The 23709-nt window shown below is 49.7% G+C and overlaps 1 protein-coding gene across 1 annotated transcript in view; it reads left to right on the forward strand.

The window, feature by feature from the left end:
* The first annotated feature begins 1105 nt into the window (after positions 1–1105).
* LOC149335527 (calcium-activated chloride channel regulator 3A-1-like) overlaps positions 1106–23709 on the forward strand; it is a 49688-nt gene continuing 27084 nt past the window's right edge. Inside the window, exons 1-5 of the mRNA XM_089553955.1 lie at positions 1106–1252; positions 6796–7093; positions 11267–11373; positions 12909–13082; positions 14035–14162. Of these exons, the coding sequence (XP_089410081.1) occupies positions 1106–1252; positions 6796–7093; positions 11267–11373; positions 12909–13082; positions 14035–14162 (854 nt within the window). The remainder of the gene's footprint in view (positions 1253–6795; positions 7094–11266; positions 11374–12908; positions 13083–14034; positions 14163–23709) is intronic.

Consider the following 23709-nt stretch of genomic DNA (forward strand, 5'->3'; position numbering starts at 1 on the left):
ATCTGGCAATTAGTGCCGTCCTTAAAAATCACCAAGCTTAACTTATCTGCGCTTAAAGTAAAGCCTAGAGTGTGTCTTTCATGCCCGAAAATATTAACAAGAATCTGTTAACCCAATTTGCTATCAACTATTAATACGATTTAGTCGCCATAGATTAAATTTGGAAGCTTCTGCTCTGTGACCATTCAGCCTAAATTTTACAGGAAATTATACCTTGGATTACTTTCTTAAGACATCTTCCTTTACTTATACAAATCCTGTGTCAATTAGTGAATTGATATCGATTGTGAGATGGAAATTCAGCAATTTTAGCAGAATTTAGCACACTGATCAGCCAGCTATCGGAAAGATAAATGGAAACTGCTGTATTTCGTCCTCAATGCTTTAAACATACTGACACGAATGGCATCGTTGAGGTTTTAATTTATATATTTATGCATTTTTGTACCTGTACCTGTTTTCTGATTTTGTTTTCAGGTGCCACCACAGTTGCCAACCATCTCACTTTGTAAAGGTGCGCATTGGTTTCAAAACGCACTTACAAATTTTGGGACAGTCGACCGCCATATTTAAAAACACGGCCTCATTGTGACTGAAGACCCCTCACACGAGGACCGGTCCAAAAAATCACCCTCCCTAAAATTAAGTTTGAAAGCACAAGCTGATGGGCGAGTTGGTTATTCATTGTTTGATTTGAAGCAGCGCAAGGCCGAAAGCCAAAGAAGAGAGCAGAGTCCGTTTATTTCTCTGCTCTCTTCTTTGGCTTTCGGCCTTGCGCTGCTTCAAATCAAACAATAAAATTAAGTGTTTTCACCTCACCCTATACGAAAGTTTCACAACTGAAATCACTAATAATCTTTGTTGATGCAACTCATATTGGTGTTTTCAGAGCAAGCTCGAACTTTACGTTCACAGTACGAATAACAAGTTCCAAAGAAGGCAAAGGGAATTGTAGGATCTTTCCTCTTTTGTTATCATATCGTGTTTGCTCAATTTTCAATTCATTGCTACACAGTTGCAACAGGACAGCTATGGTTGTTACGCCTTTAAATATTTCTTTTTTATACCTCCCAGGTGCACTGAGGGCGACGTGAAAGAGGACGGGATGTTTGGTTTTACGCACGTTCTGCTGCTTTTGTTAACCACGGCGGCGTCAGTCGATATCGACAACGCAGATGGAGGCTACAAGGAACTTTGGGTATCCATCAGCGACAATGTTCCTCCGGACGAGTCCATCATTGACAACATCAAGGTAAGCAGCTTTTCCTCCCCCTTTCCTCCTGCGGCACTTCCGAGCATTTTTTCACGGCTCATTGTTTTGGCATGGGTTTAAAAAGCGATTAGAATAAGTTCCACATTAATCAAGGCACTTCCGGCACGTGTTTAAGCCTTTAGTTCCGAAGGATCTTCAGCGCCGTAAACGCATGAAAATTGGACACGAGAGTAGTATGTGAAATTTATCCACCATGTGCCCATGCTGCTCTCATCTACAGAGTGGTGATGCTTGCCAGAAAGATTCAACTGAACATGCCTCAAAAGATTGTCCTTGCTTGAAAAAGGAAAGGGAGATAGAACGAATGAGAAGAGACTATTCCACGCAAAAAGGTGCCGCTGCTACAGTGCGATGACGTTGTCACCCTCGTCTGAGTGACAACGTCTAGGAGTGCAGTGGCCATTGGAAAGGATGGTCCATGATTTCTGCAACTTGTCCTTGCCCTCAGCATGCCACTATAAAGAACGGGACCCATATGACTGGCAATGCAAGGACCGTGGTCGTAGACGGGCCTTCGCCATCTCTGCTCAAGCTACAAAGACCCGCAGTGACCAAGCAGGTATTGAGCCCCCCAAAATCCGGAGCCAATCGCTATGATGCACAAGGCCCAACTCCTGCCCAAGGGTGGAGCCGGCAAGTCACTTGGCTATCGCTCCAGAAGTAGTGCACACCCTCTGTAATGGAACAGTGGGCCTCTTCAATTTTCCCCGCTCCGGCAGTCCGCTGGCAGCAACAAAGTTCGCCCCTGACAGGAAAACGCATCATGGTCACATGGGCTGGCGGCCACTGGAACGAGCCAGCCGGAATCCTTATCACGGAGCCAAGCAAGACGCGAATCACAGAGGGCAGGTGCTCTTCGTAGCCCCGTAGCTTTGTGTTCGGCTGTCTCTCATTGCTGCGCACGCGCACGGCAGCAATATGCTGGTTGGGATCAAAAACAACGACCTGAAGTTATTGAGGGCCGCCGCACACTGCAGGACAAAGAGCTGATCGTGCTCGCACCAGTATACATCGGCGACGACAATGCGAGCGTGTGCCTTCGGTGCATAGTGTGGTGTATAAGCTTCGAAATTACTCAAAAGCATGCGATGAGCAATCGCAATCTAACGTGTTTCAGTAGACACCTCATCGGAGGGAAAACTGCCCTTGGGTTGCTTATCAAACGACCCGCCGTACTCTCGGATTATCGCGCGTTTGTTTACTACGCAGTTTGTATGACTGGTATGACCGCAGACGATCTACCCTGCATGACTCTGCTGTGGTCGCTGCGATTTCTACGCTCCAGAACTGTTTCCTGTAAGCTGTAATCAGAAAAGAATTGGGATATGTTCCGTTCAACTGCAGTCCCTCGGCCACCGGCTTTTGCTGCGGGCAAGGAATGCGCGCATAATCTCGACAAATGTGCATATCAGCTTGCCGAACTTCATCTAGAACAAGCAGGTGTACTGTACAAATCTGGCTGCATATCGTATCGGTAATGCCACAGCTTTACCACAGAGAACTGGCACTGGAATGAAAGGCGCCACAATCAAGGCCTGCGTGTCGGCGCATCACGTACGGCGTGTGCTAGCATCATCAGCGCTGGGTGATTCTTTTTATCTATGAAATGAGCCAAACGGAGTTAGATGCATGCCTAAGGTACCTCTCATATATTTTAAGCATATGTAGATGAAGCGAGGATCAAGCTGTACAACAGTTGGCGTCGACAGAATGGGCGCTCGCCTCGATCGGCTGCCGTAAGTAACTGTGTGGACACATATATGCCCGCAGAAATGCCACGAGCAATGTGCTCGGGAGTGCTTTTAATAAAAGACATGTTTCAGTCAAGCGTTTCTCAAAGCATATTCGCCTCTGCACTGCGCTGAAGGCAGTGAAGACCATACCGCGCTCAAATATATCACCTCGCAAAACACGTTAAGCACATGCATGTACGCGCGCGTCTGAGCGCGTACTCGTACCTGGAATCTACGGCTCCTGCCGTGAAAGGCCTCAAACGCCATCGCAATATCAGCCGGGCGCACGAAATTAAAAGGCGAAATATGTGAATCAAAAGTATGCGATCGTAATATGAAGCCAGCATTTGTGTTTGCGAGGTGGTCGATCGATGTACGATCGCGCATCCGCACGCAAAACATATCAATAAACAGCGATAATTACCGCAAAAGGTGCCCTTGCAGGCGACACAGACGATAAGCACCATGAAGTAGTTGAAACTATTAAGCATCTGTATCCCGCAGAACATCGCATGAAGACCTGCGGTCCTTCTAGTTCATATAAAAATGGCCGTACGAGCTTCCCGCTACTCTACCACCTTTCGGTAGTCTTCTAGTTGACCGAGCGCTGCCAGCTCAAAATAGTCCTGGCGAGTCTGGCTGCCGGCTAGCAGCCCGCGGGCAGCCAGAGGCGGATAATCGAAGAGGCCCAGTCACAGCTCACCCAGTGTGCTAAGCCTTCTATAGGTCGGACACTAGCCGAGGTACCCGTGCAAGTTGTACACGAGCGAGTAATTGCAAAGCTGCAGACTTTCGTCAACGCCATGCGTGTGCTGCTTTCCAGCTTTGGCACACCAGCTGCTATTAGGAACGAGTGAGCGTGGTCGGGATGGAAAGGGACGAGGAAGGCAGGAGACGGGGTTACGAAGAAAAAACAAGGAAGGAGGCTTTATACAGGAATATTTACATTATTTACAAAAAGGGTAACTGAGACTGGCTCTCAGTGTAAGGGAGCTTCTTCGCTAACTGGAGTGCACTTGAGTCCTCAAAACAACACCCGTTAAATAGCGCACGGATTCCCCAGATCCCTGTGTGGGGAATATGGATCGAAGAATGACGTCCAATCAGACGGACAGTTGTGGACACTGTTGATACTACCCACGGCAGAGGCGGTGCTGGCTGTCCCGCTCTCTCGCAGCTCGGTCGATGGGAAAGGGTAGAGGCTGCTGTGTAATCTGGAAATGAACCTCCCGCAGTCTACCCGCAGGTGAACGACCTTCCTCGTGCACAAGTTTGACGCTTCCCTGCCGGATGTCCAAAACACGAGACATCGAGGACACAGCCGTCTTTCAATTAGCACATCACCACTCTATCCGTCGACCCGAGGGTCGACTCGGCCACCTGACGCCGCCACGTCGCCACCACGTCGCCGCTGTTTCTGCCGCTGCTGCCGTCTTTGCCAGCCCCCGCCGCATCTTCGGCCTTCGCCGGTCAGGGTCCGCTGCCTTAATCCACTTAGGCAGGAGGGGAGCGCGAGCTGCCTTAATCCACTCAGGCAGGAGGGCGGGGGGGGGGGGGAGGGGGGCGGAAGAATCCAAAACACAACACTGCACAAAATGCCTTCTAGTGCTTGATATGTTAATCCAGTCCATGGCACCTCCAGCCTCATCGTTCCGAGGAATGCGGATACATCTCTTTGTCATCTACATTATCAACTGCAACGGCAAGCAGACTTTCTGCGCGGTGGAACATCTGCGCTGCGTGTTAAGCGAAGAAAAACGGTCAATGTGCCATGCTCAGGTAACAGCGTTCGGCAGCCATCATGGTTGGTGCGCAGGCTACGGCTGTGGTGGCCTTTGACTTTCAGCGCGCGTATCACGGCTTCATGTGCTCGCTACGGACTCTTTTCTCTACTTCTTGTTATCCTTTTACGCAGTCTTCATGTCTTTCCCTCTGTGCAGGGCAGCCAACCGTAACACACTTCTGGTTAATATCCCTGCCCTTCCTCTACCACTTTTTCTCTCTCTCTCAATCTTAGAGGTGCGTTCTATGGCGAATTCCGTGTAGAATTTCAAGCGCGGTTTTTTTATACACTAAGCGCTGCATGATTCAAATGATTACTTTCTGCACGTTTCAGTTGATTTTGGTATGCTCTTTCTAAGCGGAAAGCTTCACTACTATAGACAACACCGCGCTTCGCGTGAGCCGGCGTATGCCAGAGCACGAGTGACGTCATGCAGGGCGCAGGCTACTGCGCATGTGCGCCGCCGCTTCTACCCCTCGCCACCGTTTGACCTATCGCCGCAACCGCGCGCACTTGAAAGGAGGGGTATATAAGGCGCGCTTGCCCATAGAACAGGGGCACGCTGCCGCGTCAGCGTCATCCTATGACGTTCGCCGCAAGCGCGTGTTTATCGCGGAGGCCGGCTATATAACCACTTGCCAGAGAATAGGCGTGTGTATTCAACATGGAAGAAGAGCGTGACACTACCGATACAGAAGTGATCATAAAGCATAGCCATAAGCTAAAGCATAAGCATCACAGCAGCATTTCGCTTCGAGAAAGCCAGGCTTAACACTAGCTAAGCACCCAGCCAATTTTTGAAGCGAAAAGCTTCACTAGGCTCGTCAACAACGCGATTCGCGTGAGCCACCCCTTGGCGCCGCCGCGGCGCGCCCTTCCTCCTCCCCGCCACACCCTCCCTTCTCCTCCTCGCCACCGGTTTACCCTTCGCCGCTGCTAGCGGTTCTTATCGCGTTATCGCAAGGCGTTGCGATAACGCCCGAGCGGCGGCGGCGGACATAAGAGGCCGCGCGCCGCGGCGCGCGCTCCGTCGTTGCTTCTCCTCGCCATCGGTTAACCGCTTGGGACGGTTGGGACGGCGGACTCCGTCCCAAGTGAAGGTTCTCTCGCAAGGCGTTGCGAAAACGCACGCGTGAGCGGCGGCGGTAGAAGAGGCGCAGACATTCGCCATGGAAGGAAGAAAAGAAGACCCAGAAGTGGTAGCGAGGGAGTTGGCTCAAAATCTACACCGCTACCTTGGTGCTCCCAGTGCATTGTGCGCGAACTGCGACAGCCAAGACGTTAAACAAAGCATCACTGCAGCTTTTCGCTTGTATATCCAGGCTTAACCAGAGCTAAGCCACAGCGAATTTTTTGTAGCCTGCCGCGATGCGTTTCTTTTGTTTTTTGAAAAATAATAATAATGCGATAGAATTAGGGGTCCCGTTCACGAGAACAGCAAGCGTCCGTCCGTCTATATCACGACAGCAGATGGCCGACCCTGACAACTTGTGCTCAATCCATCTGTTTTCCTCCTTCCGAAGGCAATCTAACCAGCGTGTTGTCGCCCGGCTCAAGAATACCGTTCGAAGTGGTTTGGTTTGGTTTATGGGGTTTAACGTCCCAAAGCGACTAAGGCTATGAGAGACGCCGTAGTGGAGGGCTCCGGAAATTTCGACCACCTGGGGTTCTTTAACGTGCACTGACATCGCACAGTACACGGGCCTCTAGAATTTCTCCTCCAAAGAAATTCCAGCCGCCGCGGCCAGGATCGAACCCGCGTCTTTCGGGCCGCCCGTTCGAAGTAATGTGCATTCCAAGCCAGGCAACTGAGCAGCAACAAAAGCGACAGATGGATAAAAAACGAGCAAAATAAAGATAAGGAATATGTAGACGCAAGGTGCATGCCACGCGACTATAAAGGGAAAGACTCTAGGCGCGTGAACGATTAGCAACCACGTGAAGTTTTAGATTTAATATATTGCGACGCGATGAGTACATATTGTGAGAATGTTGAAAATGCACAGGGGCTGTTCCGCTCCTCAACCGAGTTCCTCCACAAGGCAACCAGTGGGCGTGTCTACTTCAAACACGTCACCATCGAGGTTCCGAAGACATGGCAGAAAAGAAATGGCAGCCGGCCACTTTCGTCAACTGCCTTCTACAGGAGCGACGTGCGCGTCGACATGCCCACGGAGGAGAACCACGACAAGCCATTCACACATCAGGTGAAGCCGTGCGGCCATCCGGGAGACTTCATCCAGCTCACTCCCGGATTCCTGGCCACAATCAACAACTCCACGGCCAAGAGATGGCTTAACCCAGGTACTTGATTTAGTTTTTCGACACAATATTTGCGCTTTTAGTTCTCTTACGACGATGGCCGTTCTTGCCAAGGAAGATGAGGGGAAGTGAATATGCTCTCGTAGCAACATCCTATTCTTGTGAAGAGGAGAAGCGTAAAGAAGGAAGGGTGAAAACGTGCTGCCACGGTGGTAGGGAGAACGGAGGCAGAAACAAAGGAGGAAAAACAAAAAGTAAGAGCACATTAGGCTGCTGTGGATGTGTCGAGGAGACATTTAGTTTCGTTGGTAAGGATGGCTACACCAGGGCGCTTAAGAATAGGGGAACGCCTCCGTAAAAAGGATAGGGAGAGCGGAGCGCCAGTTTGCGCACGCAGAACACTATCCCCCAGAGCACTAACTAATCGAGAGTCCTCCTATTTCCTCTGGTGACAGGTAGCGGGTCGCCGGTGCGTTCCTCGCACCACGCACGTGTAGATGGGCAGTCAGGACAGGGTGGGAAGCCACAGTCGGGATGCAGCCGTTATGCCGCCGAAAAGAGTGTTACACTGTTACGAGGAATTCGCTCGCAAACGCGCCGGAATTATCTGCCTGTGCTGTGCTGAGCATAGAGTGTAGCAGAAACCAGAGAATCGATGCGCGCAGCAAAGTGACGAAATGTTTAAAGTGCATGGTTTACGGGGGTTTAACGTCCTAAAGCGACTCCGGCTATAAGGGACGCCGTAGGGGAAGGCTCCGAAAATTTGGACCACCAGGAGTTTTTTATCCTCCGCTCACATCGCACAGTGCACGGGCCTCTAGAATATTGCCTCCATCGAAAATCGACCACCGCGGCCGGGATCGATCCCATCTCTTTCGGGTCAGCGGCCTAGCGCCATAACCAGTGAGCCACCGCGGCGTCTCAAAGTGACGAAAGGAAGAGTGAAGCAGCCGAGAGGATGAGATTGCGCCGCGTCACTCAAACTGAGACACATCGGAAAGTAGCTGTACAGCACAAGGGTCCTGCAGTGCGCGGAGTGACCCAAGGTAATATATTTAGAATAATTCTAGACCATGTGTGCAGTCAGTGTGGGCAGCACAGCCTTGCAACCATAAGATTTCTTCGTTGTTCCGTCGCATAATCCGGCAGGAAGCGAGAATTTTTTTCATGAAGCGAAAATTGGCGCTGGAGTGAAAGTTAGTTTAAAAAATTGGCAGAGGCTTAGCTTGGTTAAGCCCGGTAGGTTGCGAAAGCAAACGAGGCCTTGGTCGAAACACCTTATATATACACATCCACACGTAATCTCCTCTGAGAGAGAGGAAGGGAAGGAGAGAGAGAGCGAGCAGCAGCGGCGTGGTTACCCTGGGACTGCGGCGACGAGCTGAGCCATGGAGGAAGGAAAAGGAGAGGAGAGGCCCTTTCCACACAACACCATGGGAGAAAAATGTGGAGGAAATCACGTGGTTTTTTTTTGCGATCGGGAGGCCACCTAGCCCGGGCAGCTTAGCAACGGCGTCGTAGTTGCTGCTTGCAAGCCGGGCGGTCGCAGACGACCGCGGCGTAGCAGTTGCGGTGCGGCGTACTTTTCTCAACTGCTCGAGTTTGTTTTTGATCGTGCTCACAAGCTTACGTTGGCGCCGTTCACTCATATCTCAGGCGGAATTCGCTGCAAAACTCTCGTTGTTGCGTGCATTGATTTCAACGTGCTCGACCACGATCGCACGGGCATTTCGTCAACTGCGTCACTGCTCGGAGCCGTCGGGAGACCGCCGCTGCTTACTGAGGAGCACTCGCGCTGTTCGTTTACCAGTGATTCAATACGCCGTGCGCTAGAGAGGTCGTCGCCGTATTGCGCGGACGTTTCGCGTCCTGTGCGTGCAGTGTGCGTGTGCCATTCGCGCTCCCGTTTCCATCGGCAGTGAAACCTCGTTGCTATTAGGCGTGCTCTTGCAACGCTCTAGTGATCGTCACTGGTGTTAGTGTAACTATTTTCGTTTTTCGCGATTGCGCTTGTGTGAGCAGCGGGGGCCATGACATCGGTGGAGGGCGATATTTTAAAGGAAGCCGCTGCGCTCGCTTTGCATGCTTGCACGCCCCTGTTATACGCCGGCGGTAAAAATGAAAAGAAAGAGACCCTGCGCTTAAACAATACCTTAAAGATTTTTTTTCTTTAATAAAGGCGAAGGGTTAGTTTTGTTCACTGCAATATCTACATAAAGATACGAATGCACACAGGATGCCGAGAACTTCATTTGTAAAAAACATTTATTTTCTCACAAAAGACAACTCGCACGAAAAAGCATGGCTATTTAGAATATCTTCACATCATATACAACAACACAAAAGCTTCTGCTCTATAACAAAGTCATCAACTGCAAACAAATGACATTTGTCAAAACTTCAACCCCATACGCAAACCTGCGCTCGGCTGCAGGTCCTTTAAAAAAAAGCACTTTTTATTTTCGCGATACCTTCATTTGAGGAGAATGCAAAGGATTAAAAAGTAAACTGACGTAAAAAGGTCTGTTAATAATAGGGTGAACTGTGCCTAGAATTAAAAGGAGTGCCATATACGCCGTGCGACGGTGAAGAATAAATGGGCACTCTTATTTTCGTTTCCACATTTCGTTTCCACATTTATTTTCGTTTCCATTATTTTCGTTTCCAATAAATAAATAAAACATGTGCCCCCCTCGAACAAAATTTCTGGCTGCACCACTGCTCGTGTGGAATTCGCGCGGCTAGGGGCCCGCGTTTCTCGCGTGTGCTTAGTTGTCCTTCGCCCACCGCAGTAATTGAAAGCGACGGTCACTTCCCGTGCTTACAAGAGTTGAGGAACAGGAAGGAGATTTTCGATACCGGACGAATGCCCTTCCCGGGCATCGGTGGCCGTCGTGTAGTTTCGCGCGACGAGGGGCCTACGTTTCTCGCGTGTCCTTCACCTCACCCGGTGAAGGCTAATTTAGAGCGCTGAGCTAAACAAGCAAGTATACTAGTTTCATCGAATGCAGCCTTCAACTTCAGAGTCCCAGGGACGGGCGTTGCCAAAGGGGGGCCACCGCAGATAACCACCGCAAGATGGGCCACCGCAGTAATTGAAAGCGAAGGTCACTTCCCGCACTTGCAAGAGCTGAGATAAGTATTTTTCTTGGCTGCTACTAATTGTGACCAGGGCCGAGCAGTTGGAGACGGCGCGGAGACGACGCAGTACAAAGCAGTAACTGAAAGTAGCCGCCTGTCTCACACGGGTATTTCCGCTTTATTAACTTTTCCGCTGACGAACACCGGCATAGGGCGCCCTAAACCGGCCGGTAAGCAGCCAAGCGCCACCAGCGAGGGGATCTGTGCCCCTGCGGTAGCACGCTCCTTCGTTGGTTTTGAAACGCGCGCGCAGTAGTCGAGGGCGGGACTTATGCGATGACGTCAGCCCGGACAAGATGGCGCCGAGCTGGTTTCCGGCTTCACAAAATGTCACGTGACGGCCTCTTTTCTCTTTTTCCTTCCTCCATGAGCTGAGCTGATCTCCAGTTTTCACTCCGCTTGGTGTGACGTCCCCAAAGCGAGAGCCTCCTCGCGGCTGCGGCGCGCAGCAGATGCGCGGCGCGCCGTGGTTACCCTGGGTCCGCGCCGACGAGCCGAGCTGGTCTCCAGTTTTCCTCCGCTCGATGTGACGTCACTACAGGGGTCGTCTAAAGTTCAAACGTGGTTACCGCCGGGGCCACGCTGACGGCTCAAACCCTAGCGTAGTATTGCTTTCGCAATAAAAATTAGTGTTTATATGGCGACCTGCGTAACCAGAGCTGATAACTGGCCGTGGTAATGGACGGCGCCACGGATGCCTGCGTAGGCAGCATGCCCATTCCGTATTGGCGGCAATTCTCGAGGGCATGCGCAGTGATGTCGGCTCGCTCACGGCGCTTGCCGCGTTCATCGAGTGGCATCAGGCCTGCGCGTGCGCCTCTCTGGCTGCACGGCAGAACTTCCTTCGCGCCGCCGGTGGCTTTTACCACCACGGGAACACGACGAAGCTACGTTGACACGTGAGGAGCTCCCGTGGCAGAGCAGCACGTAGGCACCAGACAGAGAGGTTGAACTGGAAGTTTCTCCATTGTTAGCTTAGGTTCGGGTCTGTTTTCTCCTCCGTCCTGGTGCCAAGTTCCAAACAGCATTTTGTGCTTCAAAGTATGATTAAGGAAGACACTAACTCATTCGCAGCGTACGTGTTCGTGCACGAGTGGGCCCACTTCAGGTACGGCGTGTTCGACGAGTACGGAAGCCGCAACGACAGCAGGCACCCCCTCACTTACTGCCACAACGGAACGGTGAGCCACACGGGAAATATTGCATGGGGTAAACAAAGACGGGAGGGGTTTGCGGTTTTTGGCAGACACTTGTAAAAAAAAAAGCTGATTGCAAACAGATATTTAGCGTGGCTAGAAAGACAACTATACATAGAAGGAGGCTCTGTCGTGAACCAAGGGTTGCAATTGAATTGAACCAATTCGGTCATTTAATTCCTGAAATGGGGCTAAGGAGATCACGAATTTTCTCCGCGGCGTCGCGTAGGATGTTAACAAAGGGCAAAGATCCCGAGCATATGTCAGTGTTCTCTTTTGTGGAGGACCGAGCAAATCCCTAAAGGTTGGACCTTGTTTTCAGTGTTTGATTGGCGGCAGACTCCTTGAATAATACAAACCCAACGAGACATGCTTTAGTTCAAAAAGTTCGCGTTTAAAACAACTATAGTGAATTTCTCCACCTAAACGTTTTATAGTGAAGGCTTAAACCTTGATAACATCAGCTGCATGTAACAGGTCGCAAAGCGACTCTAGGTTGCACGCTTTATGCGATTGTTGATGTGCACCTGCCGATCTCATCGGCAGTCACAACCGTCGTTCCATGTTTAGGATCGCGACCCACGGACAAATTTAAATGGCATAAATAAAGCGCAAATATGGACGCAGACATGCTCGGTAACAAGGTCTATTGTCCTTGTTACCGAGCATGTCTGTTATAGCATGTCTAGAGCATGTCTTTTATAGTGTTTCTATAACATATACAAAAACACCAGTCCTTTATATGCGGACGAAGAGCCCAGCGGGACCTCCAAGAGCTCCGGCACGTCATCGCTCGAGGCTGTCACGCAAGGACTGAGTAATTGCGCGTCAAAAGCGCCCCTGAATGACTTAGTTTGAACGCTTCCAATATCTTTTAGCAGCAACAGGGAAAGAAAAGTGCATTTGGCCAGTTTCCTGCTAGTTCTTATGAACAGGCGGACCCTGGAGAAAAGCCTTGCGAATATGAAGCAGCGCATAGTGCCTTGAAAGAAAACGTTCAAATTTTTCCTTTGACGCTACTCTATTCTTTAGATATGAAAAATAGCATTTCTAATCCCTCCTAATTTTCTCACCAGCAGAACCACTTGGTGTATTCAGGCTGGTGCAGATGACAATGGTGATTGTAGAGAAAATGGGTAACGCGAAGGTCTGTCCCTGAGAACGACCAGAATACAGTTCACGAATGTTTTGTCGGCATCACGAACGAGATCTGTCGTTTCTGGAAGTCAATCAACCCATTAAAAGTTATATGGCTCAATTAACAAACAAAACCTATCACCTGTTAGGATTGATTAGGATTTAAGAGAGATAAACACATGAAAAAGTCAAATCAGCTTTGTTCTTTCTTTGAGCAGCGACCTCTTTTAGCCAAATAAGTAGCTCCTGAACCGTTCATTACTTAGCCATGGCTAAAAAGGAGAAGAGAAAGAAAGGCAGAGCAATTTTTTATTTGTGTGGCATTGTTGACCTATCAGATGCGCTCACCACTTCGTAAGTGTGCGGGCGAATTGTTTTCTCAGGCACGGCTGAACGCCTGCTCGGACAGAATCGTCTTCATCCCGACAACGGCAGAAGGAGAAAGGTGCTCGATCGACAAAAAGTGCCGCTTTCTCGACGACTGCGTAGTGACCATCCGCCAGCCGAAACCTGACCCCGTGGAGTCGTCCATCATGTTCATGCCCTACGTAGCCAATGTAAGAAGTGGTCGCTTACTGTGCCGGCGAAGTGCGGCATCACCCGCTCTGTCTGAAGGGGCCTAGAGTTTACAAATGCTGGTTAGTGTCTGATGCAGAGCAAGCAAGGGGGCGGCGGCTAAGAGGCCTACCATGTGATCACGATATCAACATATAAGGATAGCACCAGGCGATAGGTCTGTCCTCTTTCTTGCATCTTGTCGTGATTGAACTGCAGTTTGTGCCAGGGAAGCTACATTTAAGATAGTTGGCAGAAATGTCGCCCGAATTCAGATATTGATTAAGCCCGTGGTCAAAATCCTTCATCAGTCATAAAGTTCGCCTATTCTCTAGACTGAAGGCGCTTCACCACTCTGCTGCATTCCCACTGGCACAAATGAAGAGATTTCACCATAAAAAAGAAAAGCGCTGCAAATGAGGACAAAAAAATATCGATGTCACCAGATGGCAACTGACGTCAGAAGAACGAAAATGACCCAACTTTCGGTAAATGAACCTAGATCTGCTAATGCTATCTGATTGCCACCGCATAATGGATTAGGTGTCCTTGCAAATTTTTGTATCCACTGCGTGCCACTGATAGAGAGGACTTTCTCTATTTTTGAGGGAGTCAAACTTTCCTGACAGATTGTGTCTTTCCTGCACGCACCTCCTTGCCTGACGCCATGGCTGCTCACCCCATATTCCTTTTTCTTCTTGCGCTTTTACATGCCGTTCTCTCTCTACAGAACAGTGCAGGTTAGCCAATGAGAGCACAATCCTTCATAACCTGCCTACTTTCCCGCATCGTTTTCACTGTCTCTCAGTGATTATCGCGCCCTGCTGTGAGATATGAGCTTCGCTTCCACTGCCTGAGATCTCGGGCACATAATGGCTTTACCTCCTCGTCGTCTTCTTCTTTGAAACATCCCCTGTACCCTGATGTGCATAGACCAAATTTCCCCCGTTACAGGTCAGCCATTTCTGTGACAGCATCGACGGGCCCCGCCCCCACTTCCCGTTCTCCCCAAACAAGCAGAACTACCTCTGCAATCAACGGTCCACTTGGGATGTCATCAGCAAACACGAGGACTTCAAGAAGTGAGTGTGGTGGCCCTATCCGCTGCCGGTCAGAAGTAATATCAATGGGGCTTGTAACAGTAGTAATTATATTCACGACTATATTCAAGATTCCCTCAGTGATTCTGAAAAAGCCATGATGGGTCTGCATAAGCCTTGTTCACTTTTGTGCAGCTATTGCAGAAGGTGACGACGCTAGTTTCAGAATATAGAAACGTGGTCACATTTCCACCAACCTTAGTATTAATAGTCACGCAGTGTTTCCTTCTAGTGCTGTTATTACCCATAAAAAAAGAGAACTTATTTATCATGGATATCTATTTTTTATCAACAAGAAAACTGATCCACGTATAAAAACATTTTCAAACACATGATGCAAAGCTATATAAAATTCAACCACGTTTCAATTATATTAAAAAATCAGTTATTCTTAAATCACAACATCAACTAACACAGAAAAAAAACGAGTTTTCACATAAAATCGTCCACTATACTACCGCATGCCTTCCTTAGAGACCGAGTGTGCTGACGTTGCCGGTTATTAGTTTTATTATCTAAGAATGTTCTTCAGTTTCTAACTGTCTTCCACGCAATGACTGGAATATTTTTTTGTCTGTGGCACTGAGTAGTTTCTGTTGATAAATGCGCACATGCTGTGGTCTAAAAAAAAGAAACAACTGGAGCGACAGACAAAGCAACCTGAAAACCTTGTAGGTAAAGTACGGTTATTTCTAAAGCACTGCGTGCGTCCTTCATGGTGATTCGGGAAAGAAAGTAGTGAGGGAAGACATATACGGACGCGTGACCGAAACAGCGCAAGTTCACATCGTGTTGAGAATCAGCAAGTATGCTTATGCACGAAATGAAGCTGTAGAATAAAAGCCTCCAAGAAGAAAAGATTGTTATATTGCACTCCTATTGTGTAACTAACTAGAACGAACAATTAAAAGGTATGAGCGCTTGCTTAAAGAACCCTGGAAGCGACTTACGCTAATAATTTTGGGCCTATACTAGGGGTTCTCGTCTGGAGATGCCAGCAACGTCCCAGCAAAAATTTAACACTCTCATCTGGGACCTTAAAAGGGCACGAAATTCTACTAAGGGTCCTTATCGAGATTTATGTTTGGTAAAACTAGCTTATAATGCCTGTTTTCTGCCACTGGGATATTTGTCTGGTTGCGAAACTCGATATCATATTGGTGAGATATGTCCTCAAAACTTCCCGGCTATGACGTCTGCGCCGCCAAGAACTCAAGGAGCACCGTTTTGAGGTGATTTTGAAGTGAATAAGTGAATCACGGTATAGCTTAGCCCAGTGGTATCCGCAACCATATTACGCTTGTGGACGAACCGCCGTTCGCTTGGAATATGGCCGGTGGTAGTAGAGCAGAAGTGCGTACTAGAGTATTAGAGTACTATAGTACTAGAGTAGTGGAGTAGTAGAGTACATGAGTAGTAGAGTAGTAGGGTAGTAAGTAGAGTAGTAAAGTAGATTTGGGAAATATCTGTTTAGCCTGCTTGGTTCATGGCTTTGCTTTCCGAGGTCGTCGGCTAGTCTGACGCCGATATTAGATTCAGGTTAAGCTCTGATGATTCAGGTTAAGCTGATCTGATCTGCCCTCACCGAAGATGGAAGTTGGCGAAGAGTGATGTGAATGCACAGCGCGAGTGAGTGTTGCAGCTTAACACGAAGCGCGATCTTCGGCGGGTATAGCACAGTGCTCTCGTGCAGTTGCTGGCGAAGCTGTTCAGTTCGCGCCTCCGCGGGTTCGAAACCCGGTCACGCCATAAATTTTCTGTTATTTCTGCATCAGCTGTTCTTACGCTAGGTTTGGCCAAGGTCGCCTTCGGGGTCCAAGGTTCACACAAACTCGGTGTTCTCTTTTATTTCGCTAGAGAAGCCCGAAACTGTCCTTGACTTCTGGTGGGCACGCTGGTTGAAGGAACATGGCGAAGCAACACAAAAATGTTGCAGAAACCACAACGCCGGTTTTCTATGAAGCGTGAGAGCTTTCTTAATGACCCCATGACACAGCTCACTATGAAGGCGGTATAATTCATGTGTCTATTGGCGCCGTTTCTGAACACACGTGAGGACCGACATAAACGACAGTATTCTGCACGCGCTGCATTTAACCGCGGACTCGTTTTGCATAAAGTGCCGCACAAAGCAAGCGTCTACCACGCAGTAGTGATTGTTCTGGCACACGCCGGCGCCTAACCTCATGCCTCTTTTCGAGCCCTTCTCCGTGTTATCGCTGGTTTCGCTGGCGCGCCACTATTGCGGGTCTTCCCGCTTCTGCTCTAAGCGCCCTACTTACTCAGCCTTCGCTGCGCATGAGTGCTAGCAACTCTGTGAACCTGCTGGGGGCGCTGTTATTCGCATCGACCTGCTTCGCTAAGTATCGGCGGCACTTGGCGCCTGTGGGTCGATTTTTAAGGCGAAAGACTTTAATAGCTCAGTTTCCCGTGCGTTCGACGTTACATCCTGCGCCTGGGGTGATTCAGCGATGAGCATGGCTGCCAAAAGGCGACGTCATGAAACGGTGCGAGAGAGTTACTGCGTAATTTCCTTTCCTCAAATACTTTTTTGCTTTCTTTGTTACAGCCCCTCTTTCTCTTTCTCCTTTCAATCGTACTCCCTCCCTCACTCTACGGTGTGGTTTAGGTGTCCACTGAGACGACAGAGAATTACTGCACCATTTCCTTTCCTCAAAACCGTTGCTTTCAAAGGGTCTGAATGTTCGTGACGTCACCGTGCGCGAATTTCAAAACGGGGCCAGTTGTACTTCGGCTAGTAACCATGCAACCAATAAAGGGATTGTGTAACGAAGCATCACGTAAGTGGAACTGAGTTTAGTTAATTGCTTAATTAACCAGTTAGCCTAATTAACCTTTCTAGTCAGTGCGCGTAAATAAATAAAACAGAGAAGTGAATTGGTCGACCGTGGGAACCGAACCAGGGTCTCTGGAGTACGAGACGAGCATGCTAACCACTCCGCCGTGGCAGCTTTTTTTTTTTCTTTATTGCCTGGCTTTGACACATAACATTCATCAAAGCAGACAATCAACAAAGCACACTAAACGCTATGTACAGGCGCGGGCATAAGTAAACGGAGCACGCTATTGCGTTCGAAGTGCAATCACGCTTTCTCCATTGGTAATGAATAAGCGTTGTTTGTCTACAAGAAAGTCCACCAACCACCTGTACCAGCAAGCGCGTACCACTGGTGGAAATTTCAATTAGGTGGCGCGTGAAAAATATTCGAAGACAGTTGCGTGCTCCGTTTACTTTTGTCCGCGCCTGTACATACACACGGCACTGTCTGGCTTCGTCAGATTTATGCTCCGGAGGCTCGGCAGTGGCTCTCTGGATGGCTTGAGACCAGTCAATCCTTTCCCGAAAGCAAGTTCGGGCAGGTCTTGCTTCTTCATCACAATGGTAGCCTGCCATTGTGGAGCGCCATACAGAGTGGAGGCCTATCAGCATGATTAAATCAAACGGTACCCCATCCTCATTTTCTAAAGATAAGTACCGGATGCCATACGGGTCAAGGGGTAATTCTTTCTTTAGGGTTCGCTTCAATACAGCCCAAAAATATCCCAACAGTGTAAAAGCACGTGGTCAATTGTTTCCGGCTTTCTGCCAATTAAACAGTGAGATCCCCAGAGCAAAAAAAAATTCCTTTCCTTCTAAAAATTTTTTAACCAGATGAAGAAGGCGAAAATCCTGTGTAGCTTTTGAATGTTAACCTTGAACAGTGCAATACCTGCATTACGTACCAGAGCCTGCTGATAAAGGACAAGTTGCAAACAGTGGCCCTGGCAAAAATGGACAAAGTTGTTCCTTTACACTTATCCGCACTCTTCCGTACCTCTGACCAGACCTTTCCAATACTGCCTCGGTAAGCATAGAGCGGAACGCCCAAGTACATATCTGGTGTCGTCGTCCAATGCACAAAGGCCAACCGTTCTGGCGTAGATGGCCACCTTTCATGCCAAAGCCCCAGGCACTTCGAGCAATTAACCCCGCTGCCGGTGGCTTGGCGGAATTCGCGTACACATTTAACAGCCTCTCTTATGCCTCTCTCGTCAACCGCAAACACAGCAATGTCATATGCGTACGCCAAGAGCTTTACTTCGGCTGCTTGCAAACTAAATCCATTGATTCTCCCGTTTTTCAGCATTTTCAAAAAAGGCTCTCGACATAAATACACAATAACATCGGTATGAGGGGACAGCCCTGGCGCACCGAACGCTTCGCGCGAATGGCGGCCCCCAAACTCTAGTTAACAATCAATCTCGTCGTGGAGTTCTGTTATGCCATGACCACACCCTCACAGATAACAGAACCTACCTTAACGTGGCCTAATACAGCAAACAAAAGTTCGTGGGCGACGCAGTCAAATGCCTTTTCTAGATCAATTTGCAGAATAGCCACCCGACCATCAGTGTTATCACAGCATTCTAAGACACTACGCGCTACGTGAATATTGGTAAAAGTGGACCGGCGTTTAATCCCGAAGGTCTGATGGGGTCCAACTAAGGAATGAATGACAGTCTGCAACCTTCGCGCCAAAACCTTCATGAAAATTTTGTACTTGACGTTAGTGAGTGCTATTGGTCGGTATGCTGTAACCTGTCGTAATCTATCAATGCCTTCCGCTTTGGGAACCAGAACAGTATGGGACGACCCGTATGACGGAGGCCGTGCTTTTACTTTAAAGGCTTCATTAAAGATTCCGTTCAAGACCGGAGAAATAACATGTTTGAATGCTTTATAGAAAGCCGCACTTAACCCGTCCGCTAAAGGCGACTTACCAGGGTTAAAATCTCTATTGCTTGCTCCACTTCCCTCTGCGTTATCTCCCGCTCTAATCTGTCTTTTGTTTCGTCATCAAGGCGCAGTACGTTGGCTAGAAACACCTCCTTAAATGTGCTAACATCAACCGGATGCGATGCGAAGAGCTCCTCATAATGCTCGAAAAAGGGTGCTTTGATGTCATCGCTGTCCGCTTGAAACACCTCTTCATTCTATTTCGTTAATGCGGTTTCTTTCGGCACGAGCGTTTTCTAAACCAAGAGCTCGTTTCGTTGGCGCTTCCCCTGCAGCTGTGTCTTCTGCCCTTGCCCTCACCAGCGCTCCCCGATAACGTTTTTCTTCGATTGGCTCTAGCTTTTGTTTGGTTTTATGCGAAGCATATTACAATAGGTAACCCAAGCCCTTCGTGACGGTTACACGCCGTGCACACCACGTGACACAATGATGTCACGACAGATGAGAGACGGGGCTCCAACTGGTGCCGTCGCTGCGGTTGCACGCCGTGCAGACCACGTGGTATGGTGACCTCACACCACGTGGCACAATGACGTCACGACAGATGAGAGACGGGGCTGCAACTTCTGCCGTCGCTGCGGTTGCACGCCGTGCAGACCACTTGGTATGGTGACGTCACACCACGTGACACAATGACGTCCCGACAGATGAGAGACGGGGCTCTACTTGTGCCGTCGCTGCGGTTGCACGCCGTGCAGACCACGTACCGCCGTCACGCGCTGGGAGAGGGAGAACGATGCCATCGCACAGACGCCGGAATGTCCTCGAGCGGGATTCCCGCGCATTTCGAACGCGCGTTCACACTCCGTGTAGGTGAAACGCTCGCTCCACCGGGCAGGCGGACGCGGCTTCCGTGGCAATCCATACGCTCACCCAACGCGCGTCTCAGGGTTAGTCGGCGTTCCGCTGTAGCCATGCCGTTGTCTTGCCCCATGACGAAGGCTTCTAGTGGTTGTATTAAAATGACCAAGTATTCAACCAAGGTAAGGCATGTATTACCAAGCCTAGCCATCAATATGCTTCGCATCTGACTATGCTTAAGCTTAGCTAAGCCTCAGCCATTTTTTTCTTGTCTTCTATCCATTTACCAGGCGCTCGCAAATCCTGTTTTAGCATCTTCTGAAGCAGTGCCTTTAGCTCCGTTTCCTGTTGTTTCGCCTCATGATGTATACAGGTAGCTCTTTCTATTGCTTTTAATTTTGGTTTAGTTTTATTGGTTTATTGGGGTTTAACGTCCGAAAGCAACTCAGGCTAGGAGGGACGCCGTATTGAAGGGCTCCGGAAATTTCGACCACCTGGGGTTCTTTAACGTGCACTGACATCGCACAGTACATGGGCCTCTAGAATTTTGCCTCCATTGAAATTCGGCCGCAACGGCCGGGATCGAACCCGCATCTTTCGGGCCAGTAGCCGAGTGCCCTAGCTACTGAGCCAACGTGGCGGGGCCTCTTAATTTTAAAGTTGCTTTAGTGAGCTCCCGCTGCTGCCATATCCTCATGTTTCTACTGGGTTCTATTTTTGATATTTCTTTTACAGTTCGGTTATAAAATTCGTCCAGAAGTTGCGTCATTTAATTTCCACACTTCCCACGAAAAACTATTCCGCTTCTTAACGATCCCTATGCTGCATTGAACCAAACAATGGTCAGAAAATGATACCGGCGTAACTCTATAACTATTGCAATTTGGTACGGTAGCCACAGATCGATAAATGCGATCTAGCCGAGCGTCACTTGAGCCCCGGAATCGTGTGTACTTTACAGCACGCGCTCCTTCGAGACACTCTGCCACATCCTCTAGGTTGCAGTTCTCGATCATTCGCAACAACACTTCTGTGCTTTTATCTCGACAACCGTGTACGCTTCCCTTATCGCGCCCGCTAAGGACACAGTTGTAATCGCCCATAACAATTAGCTGTCTCTCCGTGCGAAGCCAGGTTTTTTTTACATTTTCAAAAAACGCGGCTCGGCAATAACCCGCCGATAGCGCGTACAAGCAAACAATACTCCAGTCAGTTTTGCTCAGCGAAAAAGCGAGTGACAGGTATCGACCCGACACGCACGAATGATGACCGTGTACCTCTAGCCCCGGCAAATCCTTAACAAAAAGAACACAACCAGCCGATGTGCCCACAGCAAGGCTAACGACGGCAATATGCCTAGACGTGAAGCGTCGCACCATGCTCGCGGTCTCTTCTTCGCCGTCAACTTTAGCCTCCTGAACAGCCAGTACATCAATATCTTGCTCCGTCATAAGTCGGTACAGCTGGCTTTGTTTTCTTTTACCTGCCAGACCTCTAACGTTTAGGGTGGCGACTTTCAAAGGCGATGCAGAAACCATTTTTACATAGGATGAAGAAACCGAAAGCACGGTGCTTACCTCCTGCGTCTAGCATATCGCTAGACGTTCCGTCGCCGCTGGTGTCATCCGGCGCGAGCAGTTGCCCCTGGTTAGGAGGCGCCTTGTCGCCGCCACGCTTGTCGGACAGAACCTTTGGAAGCGGCCGCAGATTGGTCCGTCGTGCTTGAGGCGCTTTTGCCGGTGGTTCCTGGACCCTAGTTTCTGTTGACTTGTCCCCGTCGGGCTTGGTCTCGGCCTGCGGACGCTTCGTCGGGGTAGTACGCCGGTAGTCAGGCGGGCGTCGGCCTTATCGTCCTGGTCCTCGCTGGCCGCCTTTTATTCCACGTCCACGGGCTCTGGCGGTCTCGTTCCACCTTTTGGCGCCGTCAAAGATGGGTCACTAGTTGGCGACCCGCTCTCCTCTGCGACCGTCGTGCCAGCGTTGCTCCTCGCAACAACTGGCTCAACCACCACCCCCTCGATTTTGCCCGCGTCGTCAGCACCGCTCGCTGCTTCCACCGCTTCGACGGCGTCCATGAGTTCTGCCGAGTCGCTCCCCGCTAGGCATCCGGTAGCCGACGCGTAGGTGCGAACGCAGTCAGCCTGCGAGTGTCCATAGCGTAGGCACTTCGAGCACCTGGGCACCTTGCAATCGCGGCGATCGTGCCCCGTGCCTCCGCAACGCAGACACTGCACGGCCGACTGGTTACCACCACGAGAGCCAACTCACCAGCGACTCGAACCTGGCGGGGCAGGTCGTCGACCTTCATGCCTGGCTTCATCTTTAGGTGCACGGTCTCGTGGTGGACTCCTTCTCCTGCTTACCAGCGACGCGCCTACGCTCCTGGGTGGCCTCGGTAACGTTGCCGAACGCCGCGAATGCCGTGCGCATGTCCTCGTTGGCGACGCCGTGTGGCATCCAGTGCAGGCGCAACTTTACGTGGTGGTCTTCCGGGTCGAAGATGATACAACGGCGTTCCTTCGCTTCGAGCTCCTTCAATGCGGCCAGTCTCTTTGCGGTATCCGCGCTACTGAACGTAACTTCTCACACGTGCATGGTTTATCTGGTATGCCCCCAACGCCACAACATCGGGGTGCGTACCAACGTTGGCGAGGGCGTCTCGGAAGTCCTCGACCCTGTAGGGCCCCGCACGCACGTAACCGTGCAGAAACTACATGTTTAAAACGACAAGACCAGTGGGCAGGTTAGGCAGAACAATCTCGTACTCATCTTCGTCGCTGGTAAACCTGTTCCCGCGCCGCTATCGCCGCTCCGTGGGAGCCCATGATCCTGCAACCGTCCGCTATCGTGTCAGGAAGTGGAATACTCCGCCATGCCAGCTCGGTGTTTCGGAACGAACAAAGGCGCGTCTAGTGAATACCGTGTCTTCGTTCACACCCATCTTCGTCCCTGCCCTTTGCGACAAGGTTCAGTTGTCCACCGAGAACTTCAGGGGGAACTTTGACTGTCTAAAGTGGGTAGAGGCGGAAGCGTTTTCCGCACCACATTCGCTGTTACTGTGGCACCGGTGGCGTCACATATGACTGAGTACTAATTACTAAGTGATTACAAATCACTAATTAATGGTTAATTACTGATGAATGCCTGAATACTAATTAAGTTCTAATTAATGACGCTTAAGCTTCGCCTTTAGGAGTGTAACGCGACAGCGCGTTGTAGCGCTGCCCGGGAGTCCACGGAACACCACCCGTTCAGCGCGATGCCTTGCCCTTTGAACGCAACGCTTTTTGAGGAAAGGAAATGGCACAGTAATTCTCTGTCATCTCGGTGGACACCTGAACCGCACCGTAGAGGAAGGGAGGAAGTGGGAGTGAAAGAAGATAGATAAAGAGGAGCCGTAATGAAGAAAATGAAAATTGTATTTGAGGAAAGGAATTTACGCAGTAACTGTCTCACAAAATTCATGGGGGCACTTTTTTGACCTAAAGTGTGGTCACTGATGCCCCTAAGAGTGGAACGCGATAGCGTCTTGCAACGCTGCCAAGGAGTCCATTGAACACCATCGCCCATTCGGTTCTACGCCTCGCTCGTCAGTAAATTGGTTTTTGAGGAAAGGAAATGTGTCTGTTTCTCATTTGTCGGTGGACACCTAAACCTCGCGGGAAGGGAATGGAGGAGGATGAGAGTGAGGGAAGACACCGTATTCACTAGACGCGCCTTTGTTCATTCAAAACCATCGAGCTGGCATGGCGGAGTGGATAGCATGCTCGTCTATCACGCCGAAGACCGGGGTTCGATTCCTGAGCTCGACGAATTTCTTAACCGGTTTATTTATTTATATGGCCTGACTAGTAAAGCTAATTAGGCTAATTGGGTAATTAAGCAATTAACTAAGCTCAGTACCACTTAATTGGAGCATCACTATACGAT

The sequence above is a fragment of the Amblyomma mixtum genome, chromosome 7 (assembly GCF_055824585.1).
Source record: "Amblyomma mixtum isolate Tamu chromosome 7, ASM5582458v1, whole genome shotgun sequence".
NCBI lineage: Eukaryota > Metazoa > Arthropoda > Arachnida > Ixodida > Ixodidae > Amblyomma > Amblyomma mixtum.